Source organism: Accipiter gentilis, chromosome 33 (genome assembly GCF_929443795.1).
Source record: "Accipiter gentilis chromosome 33, bAccGen1.1, whole genome shotgun sequence".
NCBI classification, from domain to species: Eukaryota; Metazoa; Chordata; class Aves; order Accipitriformes; family Accipitridae; genus Astur; species Astur gentilis.
Genome location: NC_064912.1, coordinates 532,663 through 555,444, shown reverse-complemented (window position 1 = coordinate 555,444; position 22,782 = coordinate 532,663). Strand labels below are relative to the sequence as shown.

The 22,782-nt window shown below is 69.3% G+C and overlaps 2 protein-coding genes across 4 annotated transcripts; both read left to right on the top strand.

Annotated features, from left to right (window-relative positions):
- Positions 1-764: 764 nt before the first annotated feature.
- PACS1 (phosphofurin acidic cluster sorting protein 1) lies at positions 765-15,001 on the top strand. Of its 2 annotated transcripts, none has more exons than XM_049835641.1 (24): positions 765-927; positions 1,439-1,526; positions 2,140-2,229; positions 2,317-2,442; positions 2,630-2,771; positions 3,284-3,375; positions 3,457-3,528; positions 3,637-3,693; positions 4,463-4,623; positions 5,406-5,481; positions 6,120-6,185; positions 6,727-6,827; positions 7,328-7,478; positions 8,616-8,732; positions 9,231-9,334; positions 10,088-10,242; positions 10,767-10,877; positions 11,073-11,175; positions 11,910-11,952; positions 12,261-12,303; positions 12,459-12,591; positions 12,947-13,161; positions 13,519-13,632; positions 14,184-15,001. In XM_049835641.1, exons 1-24 carry the CDS (start codon positions 872-874, stop codon positions 14,294-14,296), a joined length of 2,529 nt encoding a protein of 842 aa, XP_049691598.1. In that variant the 5' UTR covers positions 765-871; the 3' UTR covers positions 14,297-15,001. The 2 variants fall into 2 exon arrangements, with proteins under 2 accessions (XP_049691598.1, XP_049691599.1); XM_049835642.1 differs by having other exon boundaries at positions 3,634-3,693; positions 7,343-7,478.
- Positions 15,002-18,000: 2,999 nt separating this feature from the next.
- On the top strand, positions 18,001-22,201 carry CNIH2 (cornichon family AMPA receptor auxiliary protein 2). 2 transcript variants are annotated; one of them, XM_049790922.1, is made up of 6 exons: positions 18,001-18,087; positions 18,800-18,868; positions 19,358-19,405; positions 20,040-20,152; positions 20,774-20,917; positions 21,856-22,012. In XM_049790922.1, exons 1-6 carry the CDS (start codon positions 18,007-18,009, stop codon positions 21,881-21,883), a joined length of 483 nt encoding a protein of 160 aa, XP_049646879.1. In that variant the 5' UTR covers positions 18,001-18,006; the 3' UTR covers positions 21,884-22,012. The 2 variants fall into 2 exon arrangements, with proteins under 2 accessions (XP_049646879.1, XP_049646878.1); XM_049790921.1 differs by lacking the exon at positions 20,040-20,152 and having other exon boundaries at positions 21,856-22,201.
- The last annotated feature ends 581 nt before the right edge of the window (positions 22,202-22,782 follow it).

Sequence of the window (22,782 nt, the reverse complement as noted above, 5' to 3'; positions counted from 1 at the left end):
TCGCTGTCACCGTGTGCCCAAGCTCCAGCCTGGTGCTCGCACGGTGGCCCTGGTGTCCCCCAGCCCTGTCCCCCTGCAGCAGCAGCCTGGCCTCGGTGTCCCCAGGCCCTGTCCCCGGGTTGTGTCCTTATGTCCCCACCATTCCTAGGCTCTGTCCCCCCTGTCCCCACCAGCTCCAGCCCATGTCCCCAGGCCCTGTCCTCATCCCCATATCTCCAGGCTGTGTCCCCACACCGTGTCCCCATGAGCCCCAGCCCCTGTCCCCTTGTCCCCCCCATGTCCCCCCCACCCCCCGCCGACTCCATCCCGTCCCCCAGTGAGGCTCCTCGCTCCGCCTCCCCCTGCGGGGTGGGTGTGGCCAGCTCCAGCACCACCCAATTAGCGCCTGGAAAGCGGGTGGTGGGCGGGGCCAAACCAGCGAGCGGGCGGTGGGCGGAGCTCCCCTTTCCGCAGTGGGGCGGGGGTGGGGGCGTGGGGGGGGGAAAACGGAGAGACCGGACCAATGAACGCCGCGGGTGGGCGGGGCCTCGACCTAACCCCGCGCGCGGGGCGGAGCCTTCCCGCCGGCCTTCGAACTCTAACCAATGAGGAAGCAGGCAACAGGGCGGGAGCCAATGAGGAAGGCGGGGGCGTGGCCGGGCGCGCTCGGCAGCGGCGGCGGCGGCGGCGGCGGGCGATGGCGGAGCGCGGCGGCCCCCGCGGCCCCCCCGGCCCGGCCCCGCCGCCCGCGGCCTCCCCTCAGCTCCCCCCGGCCCCGGCCGGGCCCCCCCCTCCCACCCCCGGCACCGGGGTCGTTCCCCCCCTCACCACGAGCGCCGCCGCCACCCCCCCGGTTCCTACCGGTACCGGCGGGCCCGGCCGGCCGGTGCAGATGAACCTGTACGCGACCTGGGAGGTGGACCGGAGCTCGCCCAGCTGCGTGCCCAGGTGAGGGGCGGGTTCCCCCGGGACACCCGCGGTTCCCCTCCGGTCCCCCCCAGGGACACCCCCGGTCACCCCCGCGGTGTCCCCCAGGGACACCTGGGTCACCCCCGGTCCCCCCCCGGGACACCCGGTGTCCCTCCCCAGTCCCCCGCAGGGACACCTGGGACACCCCGGTTCCCCCCCCCAGGGATCCCCGGACACCCCCACCCCAGTGTCCCCCCCCGGGACACCCTGTTCCCCCCCCCAGAGACACCCCCGGGACACCCCCGGTTCCCCCCGCGGGAACTCTGGAGGGATGGGGGGTGGGGGGGCACCACCCTGCTCGTAACCCCCCCACACCCCCATTAACCCCCCTGGGGGGGCTGATACCTTCCCCCACCTGACGCCCTTTATCCTCCCCGTGACCCCCCCAGAGCGACACTACCCTTCCCCCCCTAGTCCGCCCCCCCCCCCCAATATTGACTTCCCTCCCACACACACATTATTGTGACCCCCCCGGGTTCCCCCCCCCCAGACTGTTCAGCCTGACGCTGCAGCGCCTGGTGCTGGTGCGGGAGGTGGCCAAGGACCTGGGCTCCGTCGTCATCGCCGTCAAACTGCAGGTGGGGGGGGCATGGGGGGGCCATTGGGGTCCTGGGGGGGGGGGTCCCTGAGGGTCCCCTAGGGTGCTGGGTGTCAGGGGTGGGGGTTGATGGGGGCAGAGAGGGTCCTCTAAGGGTCCTGGGGGGTGGCAGGTTTTGGGGATTGGGTCGTTGGGGGGGGGGGTATTTGGTGTCAGGTCTTGGGTGCTGGGTCCCTAGGGAGGGGGTCCTGGGGTGAGGGTGGGGGTCCTAGGCCTTGGGTGCTGGGATCCTTTTTGTGGAGGGTGGATCCTGGGGAGGTCGTGGGGGGGTCCCAAGGGGTGTTAGGTCTTGGGTGCTGCTACCTTTTGGGGTAGGGGAGGGTGCCCTGAGGGTCGGGGGGGGGGGGGGGGGGGGGAGTCCTGCGGTGAGGAGAGGGGCCTTGGGTGCTGGGACCCTTTTGGGGGGTGGACCCTGGGGGTCGGGGGGGCCTGGGGTGGTGCAGGGGGGTCCCAAGGGGTGCCAGGTCTTGGGTGCTGTGTCCCTTTGAGGGGGGGGGGTGGACCCTGGGGGTCAGAAGGTCCCTGTGGGGTGGGGGGGGGTCCCAAGAGCCCCACCCTGGGGGGAGGAATTTACACACACACACACCCCCAAGGGCTCCAAGCGGATCCTGCGATCCAATGAGATCCCGCTGCCGCCCGGCGGCTCCCCGGAGACAGAGCTCCAGCTCACCTTCTCCCTGCAGGTGAAGCACCCTGACCCCCCACACGCCCCCACCTATGGGTGCTCTCCCTATATAACACTCTAAATAATCCCCCCGTCTCCACCGCAGTACCCCCACTTTTTGAAGCGGGATGCCAACCGTCTCCAGGTGATGCTGCAGCGGCGGAAACGTTACAAGAACCGAACTTTTTTGGGTTATAAAACCTTGGCTGTGGGGCTCATCAACATGGCGGAGGTGGGTGCTAGGGTCGGGGGGGGGGGGGTCAGGGTGCTCTAACACACGGCGAGGATGTCGGCAGGACAGCGTTCATCGGGCGGTGTGGGTCAGTCCCTGCTGTGGGGTGGTGGTGGTGGTGTTCATCGTCATTTCCACCCCCCGCGCCTAAATTTCAGTGCTCTGTTTTCACCACCCCCACCCATAGGTGCTGCAGCACCCTAGCGAGGGGGGGCTGGCGTTGGTGCTGCACCGGGCAGTGAAGGACGCGGCGGTGCCGGTGGCTGAGATCCGGGTGAATTCGCTTTCTAGCCAGCCCATTGACCACGAGGCCAAGGGCAAGCTCTCGGGTGAGGCCCCGGGCACCCATGGGTGCTGGTTCGGGGGGGCGGCGGGGCGGGGGGGGCATCGCTGGTTGCTGGAGCAATATTGGGTGCTGGGGGAGGGCTGGAAAAAACAGGGATCTGCAGGTATCGGGGACGGAGGAGCGTCTATGAGAGGACACATAGGTGTGGGGAGCACCCGTGGGTGCTGGGAGGGGGGGCTAGAGGAGCCTGGCTCTCATATAGTCCTAGGGGTGTCCGTGAGAGCACCTGTGGGTGCAGGGAGTATCTGTGGGTGTGGGGAGCATCCACAGGCTCAGGTGGCACCTTTGGGTGCTGGGTGGCACCCAGGAAGGGGGGGGGACATGCACCGACAGGGCGACGCAGGTGCCAGCAGGGGAGGTGACAGTCACCTGCAGCCACCAGGGAGTAGGGGTACCCACGGTCACTTGGGTAGCACCCTGCCGAGCCAAGCACTGGTGGGGGGGCACCCCAGGGACCCCCACCTTTGGGTGCTCTCATCCCTCCCCGCCCCCCAGATCGCTCCCCCGACATTGACAACTACTCGGAGGAAGAGGAGGAGAGCTTCTCCTCCGAGCAGGAGGGCAGCGACGATGCCCTGCACGGCCAGGTGGGTGCTGGGGACCCCCCCTTCCCCACCCTTGGGTGCTACCATGGCTGACCCCCCCACCTTGTCACCCGTATCCCCCAGGATCTCTTCTACGAGGAAGAGGAGCTGCCCAAGGTGAAGAAGACGCGGAGGAAGCTGATGGCCTCCACCCGGGTGAGTTGGGGGGGGAGGGGGCTGTGGGTGCCCCCCAAGAGGTGCTTGGGTGCTGGGGGGGGGGGGGCACCCATGGGTGCCCCTGACCCCCCCGTGTCCCCGCAGCAGCCCAATATCAAGCAGAAGTTCGTGGCCCTGCTGAAGCGGTTCAAGGTGTCGGAGGAGGTAGGAGCACCCGTGGGTGCTGCGGGGGGGCACCCTGGGGACAGGGTGACGTGGGGTGGCACTGGGTGACAAAGGGGCGCTGCGGGGGGTGACACAGGGTGGCAATGTCAATGGGGCAACACGGGGTGGCACAGAGGTGGGGGGGTGACACGGGGTGGCAGAGGGTGATGCAGGGTGACGTGGGAGCGGCACAAGGTGACGAGTAGTGACACAGGGTGGGGGGGTGGCACAGGGTGGTGGTGGTGGTGGCAGGGGGTGACGCAGGGACACTGGGCTGGTGGAGGGTGGCACTGGGTGGCACGGGGTGCAGGAGGTGGCAGGGGGTGACACAGTGGCAGGGATGTCATGGGGTGACACGGTGATAGAGGGGTGGTGCGGCTGGTGGGGGTGACGTGGTGACATGGGGGTGGCAGGAGGTGGCATGGTGGCAGTGATGGCAGGGCTGGCAGGGAGTGACATGGTGACACAGGGATGGTGATACTGGCAGGGGTGGCACTGGGTGCCACAGGGCTGGCAGGAGGTGACGTGGTGACACGGGGATGGTGGGACTGGCAGGGGTGGCACTGCGTGATACAGGGCTGGCAGGAGGTGACGTGGGGACGGTGATACTGGCAGGGGTGCCACAGGGCTGGCGGAGGTGACACGGTGACGCGGGCGGTGGGGTTGGCGGGCGGTGGTACCAGGTGACGGCGATGGCAGGGCTGGCTGGAGGCACCGGTGCGGGGGTGACCCTCGGTGTCCCCCCGTGCGTCCCCCCCTGGTGACACAGGTGGGCTTCGGGCTGGAGCACGTGTCCCACGCCCGCATGCGGGAGGTGGCCGAGGACCTGGACGAGCTCTACGACACCCTCGAGATCTTCAACCCCAGCGACAGCGGCGCCGACCTCGACGACACCGACAGCGTCCTCAGCACCCCCAAACCCAAGCTGCGGTGAGGGGGGGGCGCCCGAGGGACCCCCCCACCCTGGGGTGGGCACCCCGGGGTGGCCCCCGTTTTGCCCTGGCTCTGGGGTGGGACCTTCTCCGGCTGAGGGACGGGGCTGGTGTCACTTCCCTCCCACCCCCCTCGGGTGACTCTCTGTCCCCGTGTCCCGATGTCATCGGTGGCCCCCATGTCCCCACGTCCCAGCGCCACCAGATCCCTGTGGCTCGTGTGTCCCCATGTCCCAGTGCCACCGGCGTCCCCAGGTCCCAGTGCCACCAGTGTCCCTGTGTCCCGCTGCCATTAGTGTCCCCCTGCATCCCCTTGTCCCAGTGTCCCCGTGTCTTAGTGCCTGCCACCAGACCTCTGTGTCCCCGTGTCCCAGTTCCACCAGTGCCCCCGTGTCCCCCATGTCTCAGTGCCGTCAGTCTCCCCTGTGTCCCCCTGTCCTAGTGCCACCCATGTCCCCCAGTGTCCCCAGGTCCCAGTGTGACCAGTGTCCCCATGTCCCAGTACCATTAGTGTCCCCCTGCATCCCCGTATCCCAGTGCCACCAGTGTCCCCCTGTGCCCCCATGTCCCAGCGCCACCAGTGCCCCCCTCTGGTTCCTATATCCCTGTGTCCCAGTGCTACCAGGCCCCTCCTGTGTCCCCATATCCTAGTGCCACCAGTGTCTCCCTGTGTCCCCATGTCCGTGTCCTAGTGCCATCGGTGTTCCCTGTGTCCCCGTGTCCTGGTGCCGCCTGTGTCATCCCCCCCCCCGGTGCCATCGGTGTCCCTTGTCCCCACAGCCCCTTCTTCGAGGGTCTCTCGCAGTCGAGCTCCCAGACGGAGATGGGCAGCCCGGGGCGCGAGGGGCCCCCCCCGGTCAGTGGAGGCAGGGGGGCACTGGGGTTACTGGGAGCAGCGGGAGGGCTACAGGGCGGGTCTTCCAGCCCCTTGTGGGGGGCACTGGGGGGGTTATAGGAGGGGTGGGAGGCTGTTGGGGGGGGTATGGGGGGCACTGGGGGGGTTATGGGAGGCACTGGGGCGGTTATGGGTGTATCTGGGCGGTTTATGGGGGTCTCTGGGGGGGTTCTGGGGAGGTTGGGGCCTTATGGGGGGCACTGGGGGGGTGTTGGGGGTGTCCAGAGGGGTTATGGGGGCACTGGGGGGGTTGTGGGGGTGTCTGGGTGGGTTATGGGGGGGGGGGGGGGGCAGGGGGAGTTATTGGGGGTTTTTAGGGGGCTGGGGGAGCTCGGGGTGGGGTGGGGGGGTGAGGTGGCTCCTGGGTTTGGGAGCTTTGGGGAGGAGCTGGTCCTGGAAGGGTTGGGGGGGCCTTTGGGGTCTGGGGGGGGCCCTGGGTTAGCGGAGCTTTGGGGATTTAAGAGGGAGCTCTGGGAAAGTTAGGGGAGAGCCCTAGGGGGAGGTTTTAGGGGGTCCTGGGAGGATTAAGGGGGAGTTGGGGGGGGGGCAGGCATTTGAGGGGGGAGCTGTGGGGTCAAGCACACCCCTTCTTCCTCTAGGCAGAGGCCGGGGCCAAGGGCGGGCGCAGACCCCCCGAAGATGGGGGGCAGGACCCCGAGGGGCTGGTGAGGCTCTCCCAGAGACCCCCCCCAAGCCCCCACCCCCCCCAAGGGCATGTGTCACCCAGTTACAGGGTGTCCCCATCCCAACAGCACCTGGTTGTGGGGTGTGTCCGTCCGTCCCCCTAATGCCACCCAGTTATGGGGTGTCCCCCACCCCATTCTACCCCGTTGTGGGGTATCCCCCCCCCAGTACCACCCAGTTATGGGGTATTTCCCCCCTCCACCCCAACGCCACCCAGTCTTGGGGCATCCCCATCCCAGTGCCCCCCAGTTGTGGGGTGTCCCCCCACCCCAGCCCACCCTGTTTTGGGGTATTCCCCCCCAGTGCCCCCCAGTTACGGGGTATCCCTATCCCAACAGCACCCAATTATGGGGTGCCCCTCACCTTAATGCCACCCAGTTAGGGGGTGCCCCCCAATTGTTCAGTATCCCCACTCTGCTGCCACCTGGTTTTGGGGTGTCCCCCACCCTGCTGCCACCCATTTGTGGGGTATCCCCCCAGTTTTGGGGTTCCTGCAGCCCCCCCCTTGTGTCCCATACCCAGGATACCCGGGGGGACCCCGAGCCCCTGCCTGAGTCCGGGGGGGTCCCCGAAAAGCTGAAGACCCCCCTGAAGGGCAGCAAGGGGGAGGTGGCATCACCCAGGTGAGGGCACCCCAGGGTGGGGGTCAGGGTCCTACAGCACCCCAACGTGGGGAGGGGGAGATTAGGGGTCCCTGGGGGGTGTTGGGGTTCAGGGGGGTGATTTGGGGTCCCTAGGTGGGGATGGACAGGGGATTCTGGGCAGTTTTGGGGTCCCTAGGAGGATTTTTGGGGTCCCTGGGGGGGATATTGGGGTCCCTGAGTGGGGAACAGGGGGTTCTGGGCAGTTTTGGGGTCCCTGGGTGGTTTGGGGGTCCCTGGAGGGGGTGTCAGGGTTCTTGGGTGGGAATATTGGGGTCCCTGGGGGGGGGGACAGGTGGTTCTGGGCAGTTTTGGGGTCCCTAGGGGGATTTTTGGAGTCCCTGGGGGCGTATTGGGGTCCCTGGGGGATTTGGGCGCGGGGGGTGGGGTGTCAGGGTTTGGGGAAGGGCTGGTCAACCTGGGGGGGTCCTGGGGTCTCGGGGGGCTGGGATATTGGGGTCCCTGGGGATACGGGGGTGCAGCGGGTGTGGCCGCAGGGCGGAGGGGGGGGCCCCCCCTGGTCGGGGCCGTCGGGGGACCCCCCTGCGGGAGCGGCAGCTCTCCCGGCCCCTGGGCGAGAGGAACAACAGCTCCGACAGCGAGCGCTCCCCCGACCTGCCCCACGGCACCCAGGTGACACCTGCCGGGGGGTACGGGGGTACCGGGGGGTGGGGGGACACTGGGGGGTGTGGGGGACGTGGGGACACTGGGGACTAATGGGGGACATGGGGACACTGGGGGACGTGGGGACACTGCGGGCTAATGGGGGACGTGGGGACACTGGGAGGCATGGGGGGACGTGGGGACACTGGGGGGTACGGGGGTACCGGGGGGTGGGGGGGACACTGGGGGCTAATGGGGGACGTGGGGACACTGGGGGACATGGGGACACTGGGGGCTAATGGGGGACGTGGGGACACTGGGGGACGTGGGGACACTGCGGGCTAATGGGGGACATGGGGACACTGGGAGGCATGGGGGGATGTGGGGACACTGGGGGGTACGGGGGTACCGGGGGGTGGGGGGACACTGGGGGGTGTGGGGGACGTGGGGACACTGGGGGACGTGGGGACACTGGGAGGCATGGGGGAATGTGGGGACACTGGGGGGTGTGGGGGGACATGGGGACACTGGGGGCTAATGGGGGACGTGGGGACACTGGGAGGCATGGGGGGACGTGGGGACACTGGGGGGTACGGGGGTACCGGGGGGTGGGGGGACACTGAGGGGTGTGGGGGGACGTGGGGACACTGGGGGACATGGGGACACTGGGGGCTAATGGGGGACATAGGGACACTGGGGGACGTGGGGACACTGGGAGGCATGGGGGGTCGTGGGGACACTGCGGGGTACGGGGGGTACCGGGGGGTGGGGGGACATGGGGACACTGGGAGCTAATGGGGGACGTGGGGACACTGGGAGGCATGGGGGGACGTGGGGACACTGGGGGGTACGGGGGTACCGGGGGGTGGGGGGACACTGGGGGGTGTGGGGGGACGTGGGGACACTGGGGGGTGTCAGGGGACATGGGGACACTGGGGGATGTGGGGACACTCTGGGGCATGGGGGCACTGGCGTGGGACCCCACTGGAGGCCACATCTGGGGACACCGGGGGGGGTGGCATGGGGACACCAGGGTGGGCGCAACCTGGGTGGCACCAGAAGGGTTGGGGGGGGGGCATGGGGCCACCCACAGCACCCCATCTCAGTCCCATGGGGGCAGCGGTGGTGACGGGTGTCCCCCCCGCCATGGGTGCTCTCCCCCCCCAGGTGCCCCCCCCAGTGCCGCGGCGAGCGGTGTGGGAGCAGCTGGGTCAGGCCCTGGGTCCCGAAACGGGGCTGCCCGAGAGCGTCCTCCTCGTCAGCACCAGCGAGTGGCAGGGACAGGTCGGGGGGGAGCACCCGTGGGTGGGGGGGCACCCATGGGGGGGCAGCTTATGGGTGGGGGGAACCCCTGGGGAACAACCTGCTGCGGAGTAGGAACCTGGGGATGGGTACCTGTGGGGTTTGGAGAGCATCGGGGGGGACACCCATGGGCGGGGGGGGCACCCATGGGCGGGGGACAACTTGTGAGGGTGGGAGGGGTAGGCACCCGGGGGGGTGGGATCCGTGGGTTTGGAGAACTTCGGGGGGGGGGGGGGGGGGGGGCTGATGGGTGCCTGCCCCCCCACGGTGGGGTAAGGGGGTCAGCGGGTGATGGGTGCCCCCCCCCCAAAGTGGGATCGGGGACTCAGTGGGTGATGGGTGCCCCCCCATAAAGTAGGGGGGGGGGTCAGAGGGTGATGAGTGCCCCCCACGGTGGGAAGGGGGGGGTCAGTGGGTGATGGGTGCCCCCCCTCACACAGTGGGGTGGGGGGTCAGTGGGTGACGGGTGCCCCCCCGCAGTGGGTGGGGGAGCTGCTGCAGGCGCAGGGGCAGGCGCTGGTGGGCACCGCGGGGGGGGAGCTGCAGGCCGTGCTCTCCGCCGTCCTCACCCGCATCCAGAGATTGTGAGTGACCCCCCCACCCACGCCGGCGTATGCTTGTGTCCCCCCCCCGGGTCCCCTTGAGGCCACACGTGTGTGTGTCCCCCACCCCGTTCTCCTGTGTGTCCCCCCCACAGCTGCTCACAGTACCCACAGCTGTGTCGTGTCATCTCTGCCCCCCCCCCCATCCTGGGGGGGCCCCAGCACCCAGGGGTGCCCCTGCCACCTCTCCTACCCCACCCCCACCACCCATGGGCCCCCCTGAGGCTCCCCCTATGGGTGCTCCCCTCCCATGCTTCCCCTGGGACACCCCCCACCCCACCCCACCCCACCTAATGCCCACCCAGGGGTGGTCCCTCACCCATACATCCCCCCCCATACATCCCCCCTCCAGGGGTCTTCCCCCCCCAGCCCCAAACCCACCCACCTACCCAGGGGTGTCCCCCCACCCAGGGGTTCCCCCCACCCATGGGTGTCCCCCCACCCATACACCCCCCCCCCCCCAAAGGGGTCACCTTCCCCCCCCAGCCCCAAGCCCACCCATGGGTGTCCCCCCACCCATACACCCCACCCACCCCCAAAGGGGTCACCTTCCCCCCCCAGCCCCAAGCCCACCCAGGGGTGTCCCCCCACCCCTACACACCCCCCTCAAGGGCTCCTCCCACCCAAGGGTCCCACCCCCTGGGGGCACCCACATCCCCTGCATCCCCCTCCACGGGTGCCCCGAGGGGGTGTCTGTGTCCCCCTCCACCCATACGTGTGTGTGTGTGTCCCCAGCTGCAACTGCTCGGCGCTGCCCCCCCGGGCGCTGAAGGTGGTGGCGGTGGGTGGCGCTGGGTACCACAGCACCCTCCTGCGCTGCTTCGTCCGGCACCTGGGTGCCAAGAGCCCCGAGTGGCTGGGGTACCTCCGCTTCCTCCTCGTGCCCCTCGGTACGGCACCCACGGGCGCCCACAGCACCCACGGGGGCGTCCACGGCACCCACGGGTGCCCGGTGGTCTCCCGTGGCACCCGCAGGGTATTCACGGCACCCACAGCTGCCCAAGAGGCTCCCATGGCACCCACAGGGCGTTCACGGCACCCGTGGGCACCCATGGCACCTGCGGGGTATTCACGGCACCCACGGGTGCCCCACGGGCACCCCATAGCACCCACGGGGGCATTCACGGCACCCACGAGCACCCCGCCGGCACCCATAGCACCCGTGGGGCGTTCACAGCACCCATGGGTGCCCGACGGGCACCCATGGCACCCACAGGGCCCCTGGGACACTCGGAGCACCCATGGGACACCCACGGGACACTCGCAGCACCCATGAGATGCCCACGGGGCACCTGGAGCACCCACGGCACACCCACGGGGGGGGGGGGGGGGGGGGGTCGGTCTGACGCCCAGGACAGGAGGGTGCCGTGTCCGGGGGTCCCTGCCGCCCCCCGTCACCCACTGTCACCTGCAGGCACCCACCCGGTGGCGCAGTACCTGGGCTCGGTGGACGGGCGCTACGGAGCCGCCTTCCTTGACCCCCCCTGGCGGGAGCTTTTTGGGCGCAGTGAGCCCCCCCCCACCGGTAAGTGGGCACCCAGCACCCACGGGTGCCAGCCCGGGGTGGTGGCACCCAACCCCTCGGCATCGCCACTCGAGGTGGGGACACCCTGTTGTGGGAGGGGGTCCTGGGGAGGGGGGGCTCGCCCATGGGCGGGTGGCCTCGTGGGGGTTTGGAGGGGGGGCACCCATGGGTGCTGCCCCCTCCGGGTGCCCGCAGAGCCCTTCAACGTGGTGGGACGGATCCTGTCGTACGTGGCGGGTGCTGGGGCCACCCACCCGCTGCCGGTGGCCGAGGCCATGCTCACCTGCAAGCACAAGTTGTGAGTGGGGACGGGGACCTGGGACACGGCGGGGGTGGAGTGGGACACGGGGACGTGGGATATGGGACACGGGCACATGGGACAGGGTGGCGTGGGACACGGGGACGTGGGACATGGGACATGGGGACGTGGGATATGGGACATGGGCACATGGGACAGGGTGGCGTGGGACACGGGGACGTGGGACACGGGGACGTGGGACGTGGGACATGGGGACGTGGGATATGGGACATGGGATATGGGACATGGGCACATGGGACAGGGTGGTGTGGGACACGGGGACGTGGGACATGGGGCATGGGGACGTGGGTCAGGGTGACATGGGACACAGCGATGTGAGACATGGGGGCGTGGGACACGGACGTGGGACGGGGATGTGGGACAGGGTGACGTGGGACAGGGTGACATGAGACATGGGGACAGTGTTGGAGGGATGGGGACGTGGGACATGGGGACGTGGGACACGGGACATGGGGACTGTTGGGGTGACAGTGACGTGGGACATGAGGACAGTGGGATGGGGGACGGGGGACAGTGGCGTGGGACACGGGGACGTGGGACACGGGGACAGCGGCGTGGGGACGGTGACAGAGGACACGGGGATGGTGGCACGGGGACACGAGCGCGAGGCACGGGTGCCGGCGTGGGGACGCTGGCGGAGGGACGGGGGGACGCTGGCACGGGGCGGTGGCACGTGGGGACGGGCCACCCCGATGTCCCCTCTCTGTCCCCAGCCCGGACGAGGACTCGTGCCAGAAGTTCGTGCCCTTCGTGGGGGTGAGCCTGGCGCGGTGACAGCGGGGCTGGGGACGCCGTCCCTGGGGGGGCGCTGGGTGACGCTGGGGAGAGGGACCAGGTCGGGGTGACACCAGCGATGGGGACACCGCCCCTGGCGCACGGGTGGCGCTGGGTGGGGGGGACACGACTCCTTGTCCCCGGGTTGGGGTGACTCCGGGTGACATTGGCCATGGGGACGCCGTCCCTGGGGAAGGGTGGCACTTGGGTGGGGGGACTGGGTGGCACTGGGGCGGCACCGGGGGGGGGTGTCCCCAGGGTGTCCCCTGCAGCTGCACCCTTCCCCGCAGGTGGTGAAGGTGGGGCTGGTGGAGGACCCCCCCGCGGCTCCCGGTAGGTGGGTGCCCCCCCGGGGCACCCTGGGGTGCTGTCGCCCACCCACCCCCTCCCCAATGTCCCCACTGGGCTCCTGTGTGCCCCCCCACCCACCCACGGGGGGGCAGCCCGGGGTCGTGGCCCCCCCCCTCCCCGAGCGGGTGCCCCCGCAGGTGACGGGGACGAGGTGCCCACCCTGAGCCTGGCGGTGCCCTCCACCTCCCCCCCGGGGGGGGCCGGGGTGCCCCGCGAGGCCGCAGCCACCCCCCCGGCGTCACCCTCCATGGCCGCCGCCAGCACCCCGGGGTGAGCACCCCTGGGACCCTTGGGTGGGGGGGGGGGGGAAGCACCCGGTTGCCTGGGGGGGGGGGGGGCCACCCATAGGATTGGGTCTTGGGGGGAGGGACACCCACGTCTGGCACCCATATACCTTGGTCTTGGGGGGGGGGGGGCACCCACGTGCCTAGTTTGGGGGGGCACCCATATGCATGGGGTTTGGGGTGGGGGGGCACCCTCAAGCCTGGGTCCTGGGGGAGGGGGGCACCCAGATGCCTATTTTCCTGGGTGGGGGGCACCCATACAATTGGAGCTTGGGGGGTGGGGGGCACCCAGATGCCTGGGTGTCCCCCGTTCCCCCACCAGCCGAGGTCCCCCCCCGCAGCTCCTCGGGGGACGCGCTGGGGCTGCAGGTGGATTACTGGGGGGCACCCATGGGTGCCGAGCGTCGGCGCGAGGGGGAGCGGCGTGAGGGGGGGGCCAAGACGAGCCTCCGCGGGACCTTCCGCTCCCTCCACGTCTCCCGCCTGCCGGGGGCTGGGGACCCCCCCGGGAGCACCCTGGCCATGACCCTCGTCACCCGCGAGAAGAACAAGAAGGGTGAGGGGGGGCACCCTTGGGTGGGGGGGGCACCCAAGGGTGGGTTCTGGGGGGTATTAGGCACCTAAGGGTGGGTGTTGGGGGGGGACACCCAGGGGTGGGTGTTGGGTGGGCACCCAGGGGTGGGTGTTTGAATGGGGGGGTGGGCACCCAAAGGTGGGTGTTGGGGACACACACCCCCCCCAGGGGCGGGTGTTGAAGGGATTGGGCACCCATGGGTGGCACTGGTGTGGGCGTCACAGGGTGGGCATCAACGGGGTGGGGGGACGCCCCGTACCACTTCTGTCCCTTGGGGAGGGGCTGTCGCCCAGCGCCGTGGGTGGCCCCCCCCCACCCCCCACCCCCGGGTGCCGGCAGTGCCCACCCTGTTCCTGAGCAAGCGCCCGCGGGAGCCCGACTCCAAGAGCCTGGTGGTGGAGGGCATCACCCGCCTCATCTGCTCCCCCCGGCAGCCCCCCGCCCTGCTCACCGGTGGGTGGGGGCACCCATGGGGGGGGGAGTACCCGAGGGTGGGGGGCACCCAGGGGTGGGGGGCGAGCACCCAAGGGTGGGGAGACCCAAGGGGGGGGGGGAGACCCAAGGGGGGGGTAGACCCAAGGCAGGGGGGGAAGCACCCAAGGGTGGGGGGGAGAGCCAAGGGGGAGGGGAGCACCCAAGGGGGGGGGGGGGGGGGAGACCCAAGGGGGGGGGGGAAGCACCCAAGGAGGGGGGGAGGACCCAAGGTTGGGGGGGAGCACCCAAGGGTGGGGGGGGGAGACCCAAGGCGGGGGGGGGGGGGAAGCACCCAAGGGTGGAGGGAGACCCAAGGGTGGGGGGGAGGACCCAAGGGTGGGGGGAGGACCCAAGGGTGGGGGTGCCTGGGGGGGTTGTTTTTCCCAGGGTGGGCACCCATGGGTGTTGGGGGGGGGGGGTGTCCTCTTGCTCTCCACACTAACTCCATGGGTGCCCGGGGGGAGGGGGGGGTGTCTGCTGGGTACCGGGGGGGGGGGGGCGTGGGGTCCCATGGGTGCTGTCTCCCACAGTGACGGTGGACGGCACCCAGTGGGACGACATCAAGTTCTTCCAGCTGGCGGCGCAGTGGCCGTCCCACGTCAAGCACTTCCCCGTCGGCCTCTTCGGCACCAAAGCCCCCTGAGCACCCCCCCCCCCCCACCCATGGGTGCTCCCTCCTTACCCATGGGTGCCCCCCACCCACCTATGGGGGGGGTCACCCTGCTGGGACGCCCACTCCTTCTGCAGCATTGCCCGGCCGTGGGCACCCATGGGTGTCGGGGGCCGTCCCCAGTGCCATTCACTCCAAGTGCACCCATGGGTGCTGGGACCCCCCCCCAACCCTGTGTGAGCACCCTGCAGTGCCAGCCGCCCGCCCCCCCCACGCTGCCACCACCCACCCTGCAAGCACCCGTGGGTGCCAAGACCCCCCCCAAGTGCCACTGCCACTCACCCGTGGGTGCCAGGACCCCCCCAAGTGCCACCGCCACCCACCCTGCGAGCACCCATGGGTGCCAGGACACACACCACACCCCCCCCCAGTGCCACTGCCACTGGCCCCTGGGCACCCACGGGTGCCATGGCCCACCCCTAAATGCCACCGCCCCCCACCCATGGGTGTCGGGGACCCTCCTCGTGCCAGCGCCGTCCACTCCCAGCGCACCCGTGGGTGCTGGGAACGCTCCAGTGACACTTTCACACCCCCCCGCCCAAGAGCACCCATGTGCTCCTGGCACCCACCCCTGGGTGTCAGGACCCCCCCCAGTGCAGTGTCATCCATCCCAAGAGCACCCATGGGTGCTGGGACCCCCCCCAAGCACCACCGCCACCCACCCTGCAAGCACCCATGGGTGCCAGGCCCCCCCCCCCCCCCAGTGCCTCTGCTACCAGCTCCATGAGCATCCCTGGGTGCTGGGACCCCCCCCCCCCAAGCATCACCACCGCCCACCCCCGCAGCACCCATGGGTGCTGGCAACCCCGTGTGCACACCCCCCCCCCCCTTGCGAGGGCCTGGCACCCGTCCCCGTGCCAAACCTGGGGGGGGAGGGGCTCAGCACCCTGACCCACCCACCCCTCCCCCGCCTCGCACCCCCACCCATCCTCGTGCCAAAGTGTGTGTGGGGGGGGGGGGAACGGGACACCCACCCAGCACCCTGCCCACCCCCAGCTTGGGCCCAACACCCCCCCCCGGCACCCAGTGCCCCTCCCCCACCCCCACCCTTGGGTGCGTGGGGGGAGGGGTGGCCCGTGGGTGTCAATAAACGAGCGTGAGAGCGTGAGGCCGCCTGCTGGGAGCGCCCCTCCCCCACCGCGGGTGCCCGGACACGCGTGTGACGGGGGGGAGGGGTGTGCGCGCACACGGAGGGCACGTGCCTCGCACACGCGTCACGTGCGTCGCACGTGCCTCGGACGCGCTTTGCGCGCGCTTCTCGGGCACCGCCTCGCGCCTCGCACACGCGTGCCTCACGCACATCACACCTCGCACGCGTGTCGACTGGCACACGGCTCACACGTCACGCATCGCGCACACTTCACGCATGCATCTCGGGCACCGGCACACGCCTCGTACGTGCATCGTACACGCCTCAGGCCTCGCGCACGCCTCTTGGGCCTCGCACACACATCACACGCACCTTGCACACGTGTCACCTCACACACATTAACCGGCACACAGCTTGCACACGTGTCGCGCATCACACGCCTCAGACACACTTTGCATGTGCATCTCGGGCACTGGCGCACGCCTTGCACACGCCTCAGGCCTCGCGCACGCCTTGCACCTCACCCGCATCACCTGGGACGTGGCTCGCACACGTGCCACACATGTCGAGCACGTGTCACATGCCTCGTGCACGCCTCAGACACACTTCGCATGTGTATCTCGAGCACCGGCACACACCTTGCACACGTGTTGCACATACCTCGCACACGCCTCAGGCCTCACACGGGTATCGCACACGCCTCGCACATGCGTCACACCTTGCGTCAGCCGGCACGTGGCTCACGTCACACACGTCACGTCTCACACATGCCTCAGGCTTCATACATATGTCACACACGCCTCGCACACACCTCACACTTCAGGCCTTGCACACGCCTCTCGCACCTTGCACACACCCCTCTCAGGCCTTGCGGACACCTCACATGCCTTGCACGTGCCTCGCACATGGGTCACACCTTGCACTCGCTTTGCATGCCTTGCTCACGCCTCTCCGAAGCCTTCCACGCGCACCTCGGGCATCTCCACGTGCCTCGCACATGCCTTTCAGGCCTTGCACGCGTCACATGCATCTCAGGCCCTGCACACGCATTACACACATCTTGCACGTGCCTTAGGCCTTGCACACACCTCCCACTCGGACACCTCACAGGCCTCCGACACACGTCACCTGGCACAGGTGTCACACGTGTCGTGCACGTCACACGCCACGGACCTCACACGCACCTCAGACACGCTTTGCACGTGCATCTCGGGCACCGCCACACGCCTCGCACACATCACACACACCACTCAGGCCTTGCACACACATCTCACATCTCACACACGTCACACCTTGCACACGTGTTGCACGTGCTTCTCACATCTCAGAGGCCTCACACGCCTCGCACGTGCATCTCAGGCCTTGCACGCACCTCAGACACAGCACACGCCTTCCACACGCCTTCCTCGTGCATCTCCGAGGCCTCGCACATGCACCTCGCACACGTGTCATACACCTAACATGCCTCACACACGCGTCCTACGCCTTGCACACGTGACAGATGTTCCACGTGCATCGCACATGCATCGGATCTGCTTGACACACCCGTGCTTGAGCAGCACACGCGTGCCACACCCATCTTGCACACGCATCACACACCCCATCACTCGCGCATCCCCGTGTGCTCCTGGTGCTTGCATGTTGTACATGCGTGGCGGGCTCGTTGCACACCCCTTTTGCACATGCGTTGCACACCAATCGTGCTCCCCCCCTTGCTCACGTATGACGTGTGCATCGCACACCCAGTGCTTGCAAAGCATGCAAGCCTTGTGCACGCCTGGCGCACCCGGGTGCTCACACCTTGCACGCCTGTTGTGCAGTAGTTGCGGGGCCACAGCCCACGCCTTGCAACCTCCTTGCACACTCCTTGCACGGCCATTGCACAACCCTCAAAGACACGTTGCACCCCTGTTGCACACCCCTTAAACACGCTTTGCACACCCCTTGCACCTGTGTTACACACCCATTACACCCCCCTTAAAACCACCTTGCACCCCCCCTTAAACACCCCTTGCACGCCTGTTGCACATCCCCTAAACACACTTTCCACCCCCTGTTGCACACCCCGTTAAAACTCCTTGCACGCCCTTGCATCCCGCCTTTGCACACCCCTTTACGCGCCCGTTGCCCCCCTTAAACAACCCTTGCACACCCCCTCCACCCCCGGTGCACACCCCTTAAACACCCCTTGCACACTCCTTGCACCCCCCCTTAGACTCCCCTTGCACAGCCCTTCCACCCCTGTGGCACGCCCCTTGCACGCCCCTTGCACGCCCCTTGCACGCTCCTTTCACCCCCCGCGCCTTCTCGCCCCGCGGTCCCCTCCCTCCTCGGCCCCGCCCCTCCCTCCTCGGCCCCGCCCCTCCCTCCTCGGCCCCGCCCCCGCACCTGCTCCCCGCCCCTCCCGGCCCCGCCCCTCCCCGAGCCCAGCCGAGCCCGCTCGGGCCATGGCGGGCGGCGGCCCCGGCAGCCGGTAGCCGCCCCCCCCCCCCCCGCCCTTTTCCTCCCCCCCCCCTTTTCCCCTTCCCATGGCGGGACCCCGGGGCTGAGCCCCCCCCGGTGCCCCCCCTTTTCCCCGTGCCCCCCCCCCGCCATGGCGTTCACGTTCGCCGCCTTCTGCTACATGCTGACCCTGGTGCTCTGCGCCTCCCTCATCTTCTTCGTCATCTGGCATGTGAGGGGGGGGGCACCGGGGGGGGGGGCACGGGGGGGACACCCCCCTTCTGGGGGGTCCGGGGGAGAGGGGGTCAGGGAGGGACACGGGGGGGGTAGGGAGGTGGGGGGGGGTCGGGGGTCTTCGGGGGGGTAAGGAACGGGGGGGGGGGGGGTCTAGGATCTGGGGGGGGGTCAGGGACATGGGGGGGGGGGGGTCAGGGATTTGGATGGGGGTAGAGATCTCGGGGGGGGTGTCTAGGATTGGGGGGGGGGAGCTCAGGGACCGGGGGGGGTCAGAGATCTCGGGGGGGCTGTTACGGAAACGGGGGGGGTTCAGGGATGGGGGGGTAAGGAACCTGTGGGGGGGTCGGGGATCTGGGGGGGGTCAGGGATCTCGGGGGGGGGGGGGGACCGGGGATGGGGGGGCAAAGGGACCGCGAGCGGCGTTGCCAGGCAACGGCGGCACCCGGAGGGGGCGGGGGCGGGGCGGGGGCTGGCGGTTGCCAGGCAACGGGGGGGGGGGAGAAAATTTTGGCGGGGGGGGCAGCGCTTCACTCCCCCCCCCGCCGGCCTCCAGGGCCGTTGCCAGGCAGCCGCCGTCACCATGGCAACAGGGCGGCGGGCTCCTCCCCCCCCTTTTATTTTTTAAGGGTACTGTTTGGGGGGGGGGGGCGGATGCCCGGACACCCCTCACGCCCCCCCCCCCCTTTTTTTTTTTTGCCTCCCCCCAGATCATCGCCTTTGACGAGCTCCGCACCGACTTCAAGAACCCCATCGACCAGGGCAACCCCGCGCGGGCGGTGAGATGGGACCCCCCCCAGGGACCCCCCACACCCCATGGACACCCCCATCCTCCCCCATCCCCCCTCCCTAGATTCCAGCATTTGGGGACCCCCCCAACCCCCCCCACCACCCCCCCTATGGACCCCCCCACCCATGGGACCCCCCCACCCACCCGGATGCCCTTGACCTCAATCCCCCCCCCCCCACTCCGGGGGGGGGACGCCAAACATCGAGGGGGGGGCGGGTGGGAAGAATCGAGGTCGGTGACTATTTATAGCCCCCCCCCAAAACCAGGGCGGGGGGGCCAGGTGTCCTGCCCCTCCCCCCGACCCCATTCCTACTCCCATCCCCCCCCCATGTGTCCGGGGGGGGGCACCTGAATATCTGCTCCCCCCCCATGTCTGTGGGGCACCCAAGAGTCTGGGACCTCCCCCAGGGAGGGACCCAGGCGTTGGGTGCCCCCCACCCCGACCCCCCCCTAATTTTTCTCCCCCCCCCCGCCCCAGCGCGAACGGTTGAAAAACATCGAGCGGATCTGCTGCCTCCTGCGCAAGGTGGGTCCCCCCCCCCAAACCGACTCGGGGACCCCCCCAATTCCCCCTGGGTGCCCCCCCTCAATAACCCCGGGGTACCCCAAACGCCCCCCCCGGACCCTGATCACCCCCTGGGTACCCCCCCAACCTCCTCCTCCATCCCCCGGGGGGACCCCAATACTCCTCGGGGGGGGCTGACACCCTCTGGGTGCTCCTGGGGGACCCCAAATACCCGCCGGGGACCCCTAAAAGCCACTGGGGACCCCCCAGTTCCCCCAGTACCCCCTGCAGACCCCCTGAATTACCCCAATACCCCCCCGGGACCCCAAATACCCCCTGGGGACCCCCCCAGTTACCCCAATACCCCCCCAGGACCCATAAAACCCCCCAGGGACCCTCCCAGTTCCCCTAATACCCCCCCCGGACCCCAAATACCCCCTGGGGACCCCCCCAATTATCCCTGTACCCCCCCGGGACCCCTAAAACCACCTGGGACCCCCCCTCCCCCTTTACCCCCCCCCAGCCCTTCGTCCTTTCCCTCCCGCGCCGCCAGGGGGCGCTAAAAGCGCGGGGTGGGGTGGGGCGGTCCTTAGGGGAGGGGCCTAACGGGGTGTGGCCAGGAAGGGGGCGTGTCCTGACGGCAGGGCGCCCCCAGCTGGTGGTGCCCGAGTACTGCATCCACGGGCTCTTCTGCCTGATGTTCCTCTGCGCCGCCGAGTGGGTGACGCTGGGGCTCAACCTGCCCCTGCTGCTCTACCACCTCTGGAGGTGACACGGGGGGACACTGGGGGCATTGGGGACATGGGGGGGGGACATTGGGGACACGGGGGGGGGGACAGGGGGACCGGCCCCTGCTGCTCTACCACCTCTGGAGGTGACACGGGGGGACATTGGGGGACACGGGGGGGGACAGGGGGACCGGCCCCTGCTGCTCTACCACCTCTGGAGGTGACACGGGGGGGGGACAGGGGCCACGGGGGGACACACACTGGGGGTGATGGGGGGGCCCGGCCCTTCGGGGTGTCCCCGTGCTGGGGGCTGTCACCCGCCGCAGCTCAGTGGGGCGGCCACTGTCCCCGTGGGTGGGGAGCCCCTGTCCCCCTCGTGTGTCCCCCCCCCGTGTCACCTTGTGCCCCCCCATGTCCTCGCGCTGCCCCCCCATGTCCTCTTGTCCCCCTCCTACCCCCATGTCCCCCTCCCCGTGTCCCCCCACGTCGCCCACCGTGTCCCCAACCCCATGTCCCCCCCCCGCCCCCCCCATATCCCCATGTCTGTCCCCATGTCCGTCCCCACGCACCCCTATGTCTCCATGTCCCCCTGCCCCCCCACGTCCCCGTGTCCCCCCCCATGTCCCCAGTGTCCCCCCGCCACGTCCCCGTGTCCCCCCAGGTACTTCCACCGCCCGGCGGACGGCTCCGAGGGTCTCTTCGATGCCGTCTCCATCATGGACGCCGACATCCTGGGCTACTGCCAGAAGGAGGCCTGGTGCAAGCTGGCCTTCTACCTCCTCTCCTTCTTCTACTACCTGTACAGGTGGGGCACTGGGAGGGACTGGGGGGAACTGGGAGGCACTGGGAGGGGACTGGAGGGCACGGGGGGGGGGGGAACTGGGAGGCACTGGGAGGGGACTGGAGGGCACTGGGACAGGACTGCGAGGGGATTGGAGGGCCCTGGGATGAGACTGGGGGCACTGGGGGGGACTGGCGACACTGGGGGGGGACTGGGAGGCACTGGGATGGAACTGGAGGGCACTGGGAGAGGACGGGGGCACTGGGATGGGACTAGGAGGGGACTGGGAGGCACTGGGAGGGGATTGGGGTGCACTGGGAGGGGACTGGAAGGCACTGGGATGGGACTGGGGGCACTGGGAGGGGACTGGGAGGGGACTGGTGGGACTGGGAGGCACTGGGATGGGACTGGGGGCACTGGGAGGGGACTGGGAGGGGACTGGTGGGACTGGGAGGCACTGGGATGGGACTGGGGGCACTAGGGTGAGACTGGGAGGGGATCGGGGGGGACTGGGGGGGACTGCGAGGCACTACGAGGGGATTGGGGGGGACTGGGAGGGGAGTGGGGGGACTGGGAGGCACTGGGATGGGGTTGGGGGGTACTAGGATGGGACTGGGAGGCACTGGGGGCACTGGGAGGAGAGTGGGAGGACTGAGAGGCACTGAGAAGGCAGTTGGAGGCACTGGGATGGGATTGGAGGGGACGGGGAGGCACTGGAGTGGGACTGGGAGGCATTAGGATGGGACTGGGTGGGGACTGAGGGGGGCACTGGGGAGGACTGGAGGGGAATGGGAGGCACTGGGATGAGACTGGGGTCACTGGGAGGCACTGGGATGGGACTGGGATGCACCAGGAGGAGACTGGGGGCACTGGGATGGGACTGGGAGGTATTAGGATGAGACTGGGGGGGCACTGGGTGATATTGGGAGGCACTGGGAACACCACGGTACCCTTCTCCCCAGTATGGTGTACACACTGGTGAGCTTCTGAAGGGGTGGGGGGGCCAGACCCCCCTCCCCCCTCCCACCGCTGCCCGGACGCCTGGGTGCCCCCCACCCAAAACCTGGGTGCCTCCCCCCGTCTGGGTGCCCCCCCCCAGACACCCCTGAGCTGCCGCTATGACCCCAGTTTGGGGAGCGGGGGGGGCACTGGGACCCCCCAGGGAAAAGGGGGGATTAGTGGTGGTGGGGGGAAACCTCCCAGTCTGGCCCAGAGGCCTCCCAGTTTGTCCCAGTCCGGCCCTTGCTGGGTTTGTGTGTCGGCGAATCGTCCCCGTCGTGGCTCAATAAAGACAAATGGCACCAGTGACCTGCTGGGCTGGTACTGGGAGCACTGGGATGGTTTCCCAGCCAGCACTGGGGGCACTGGGGCTGGCTTCCCAGCTGGCACTGGGAACACTGGGGCTGGTTTCCCAGCCGGCACTGGGAGCACTGGGGCTGGCTTCCCAGCACACACTGGGAACACTGGGGCTGGCTTCCCAGCAGGCACTGGGAACACTGGGATGGGCTCACCTGGATGCCTGCACCCCCACCCCTCTGCCCCTCCCCCACCCCCCCGTGCCTTGTCACCCCCCCGTGTCACTCCCCATGTCACCCAGTGTCACCCTGTCCCCCCCCCACGTCCCGGCCGGGTCCCATCAGCAGCACCAGGAGCTTTATTGGGGGACGACGACACAAGGGTGACACCGTGGGGACGGTGACAGAGTGACACCGGTGGGGTGACGGGTGCTGGTGACACGGGTGGCAGTGAGGGGGGGGGACACGGTGACAGTGACACAGGTGACAAATGTCTCGGTGACGCCGTGAGGGTGACTGTGGGTGACAGTGATGGGTGCTGGTGACAGGGTGGGGGGTGACACGGGTGACAGCGATGGGGTGACAGGGTGAGGG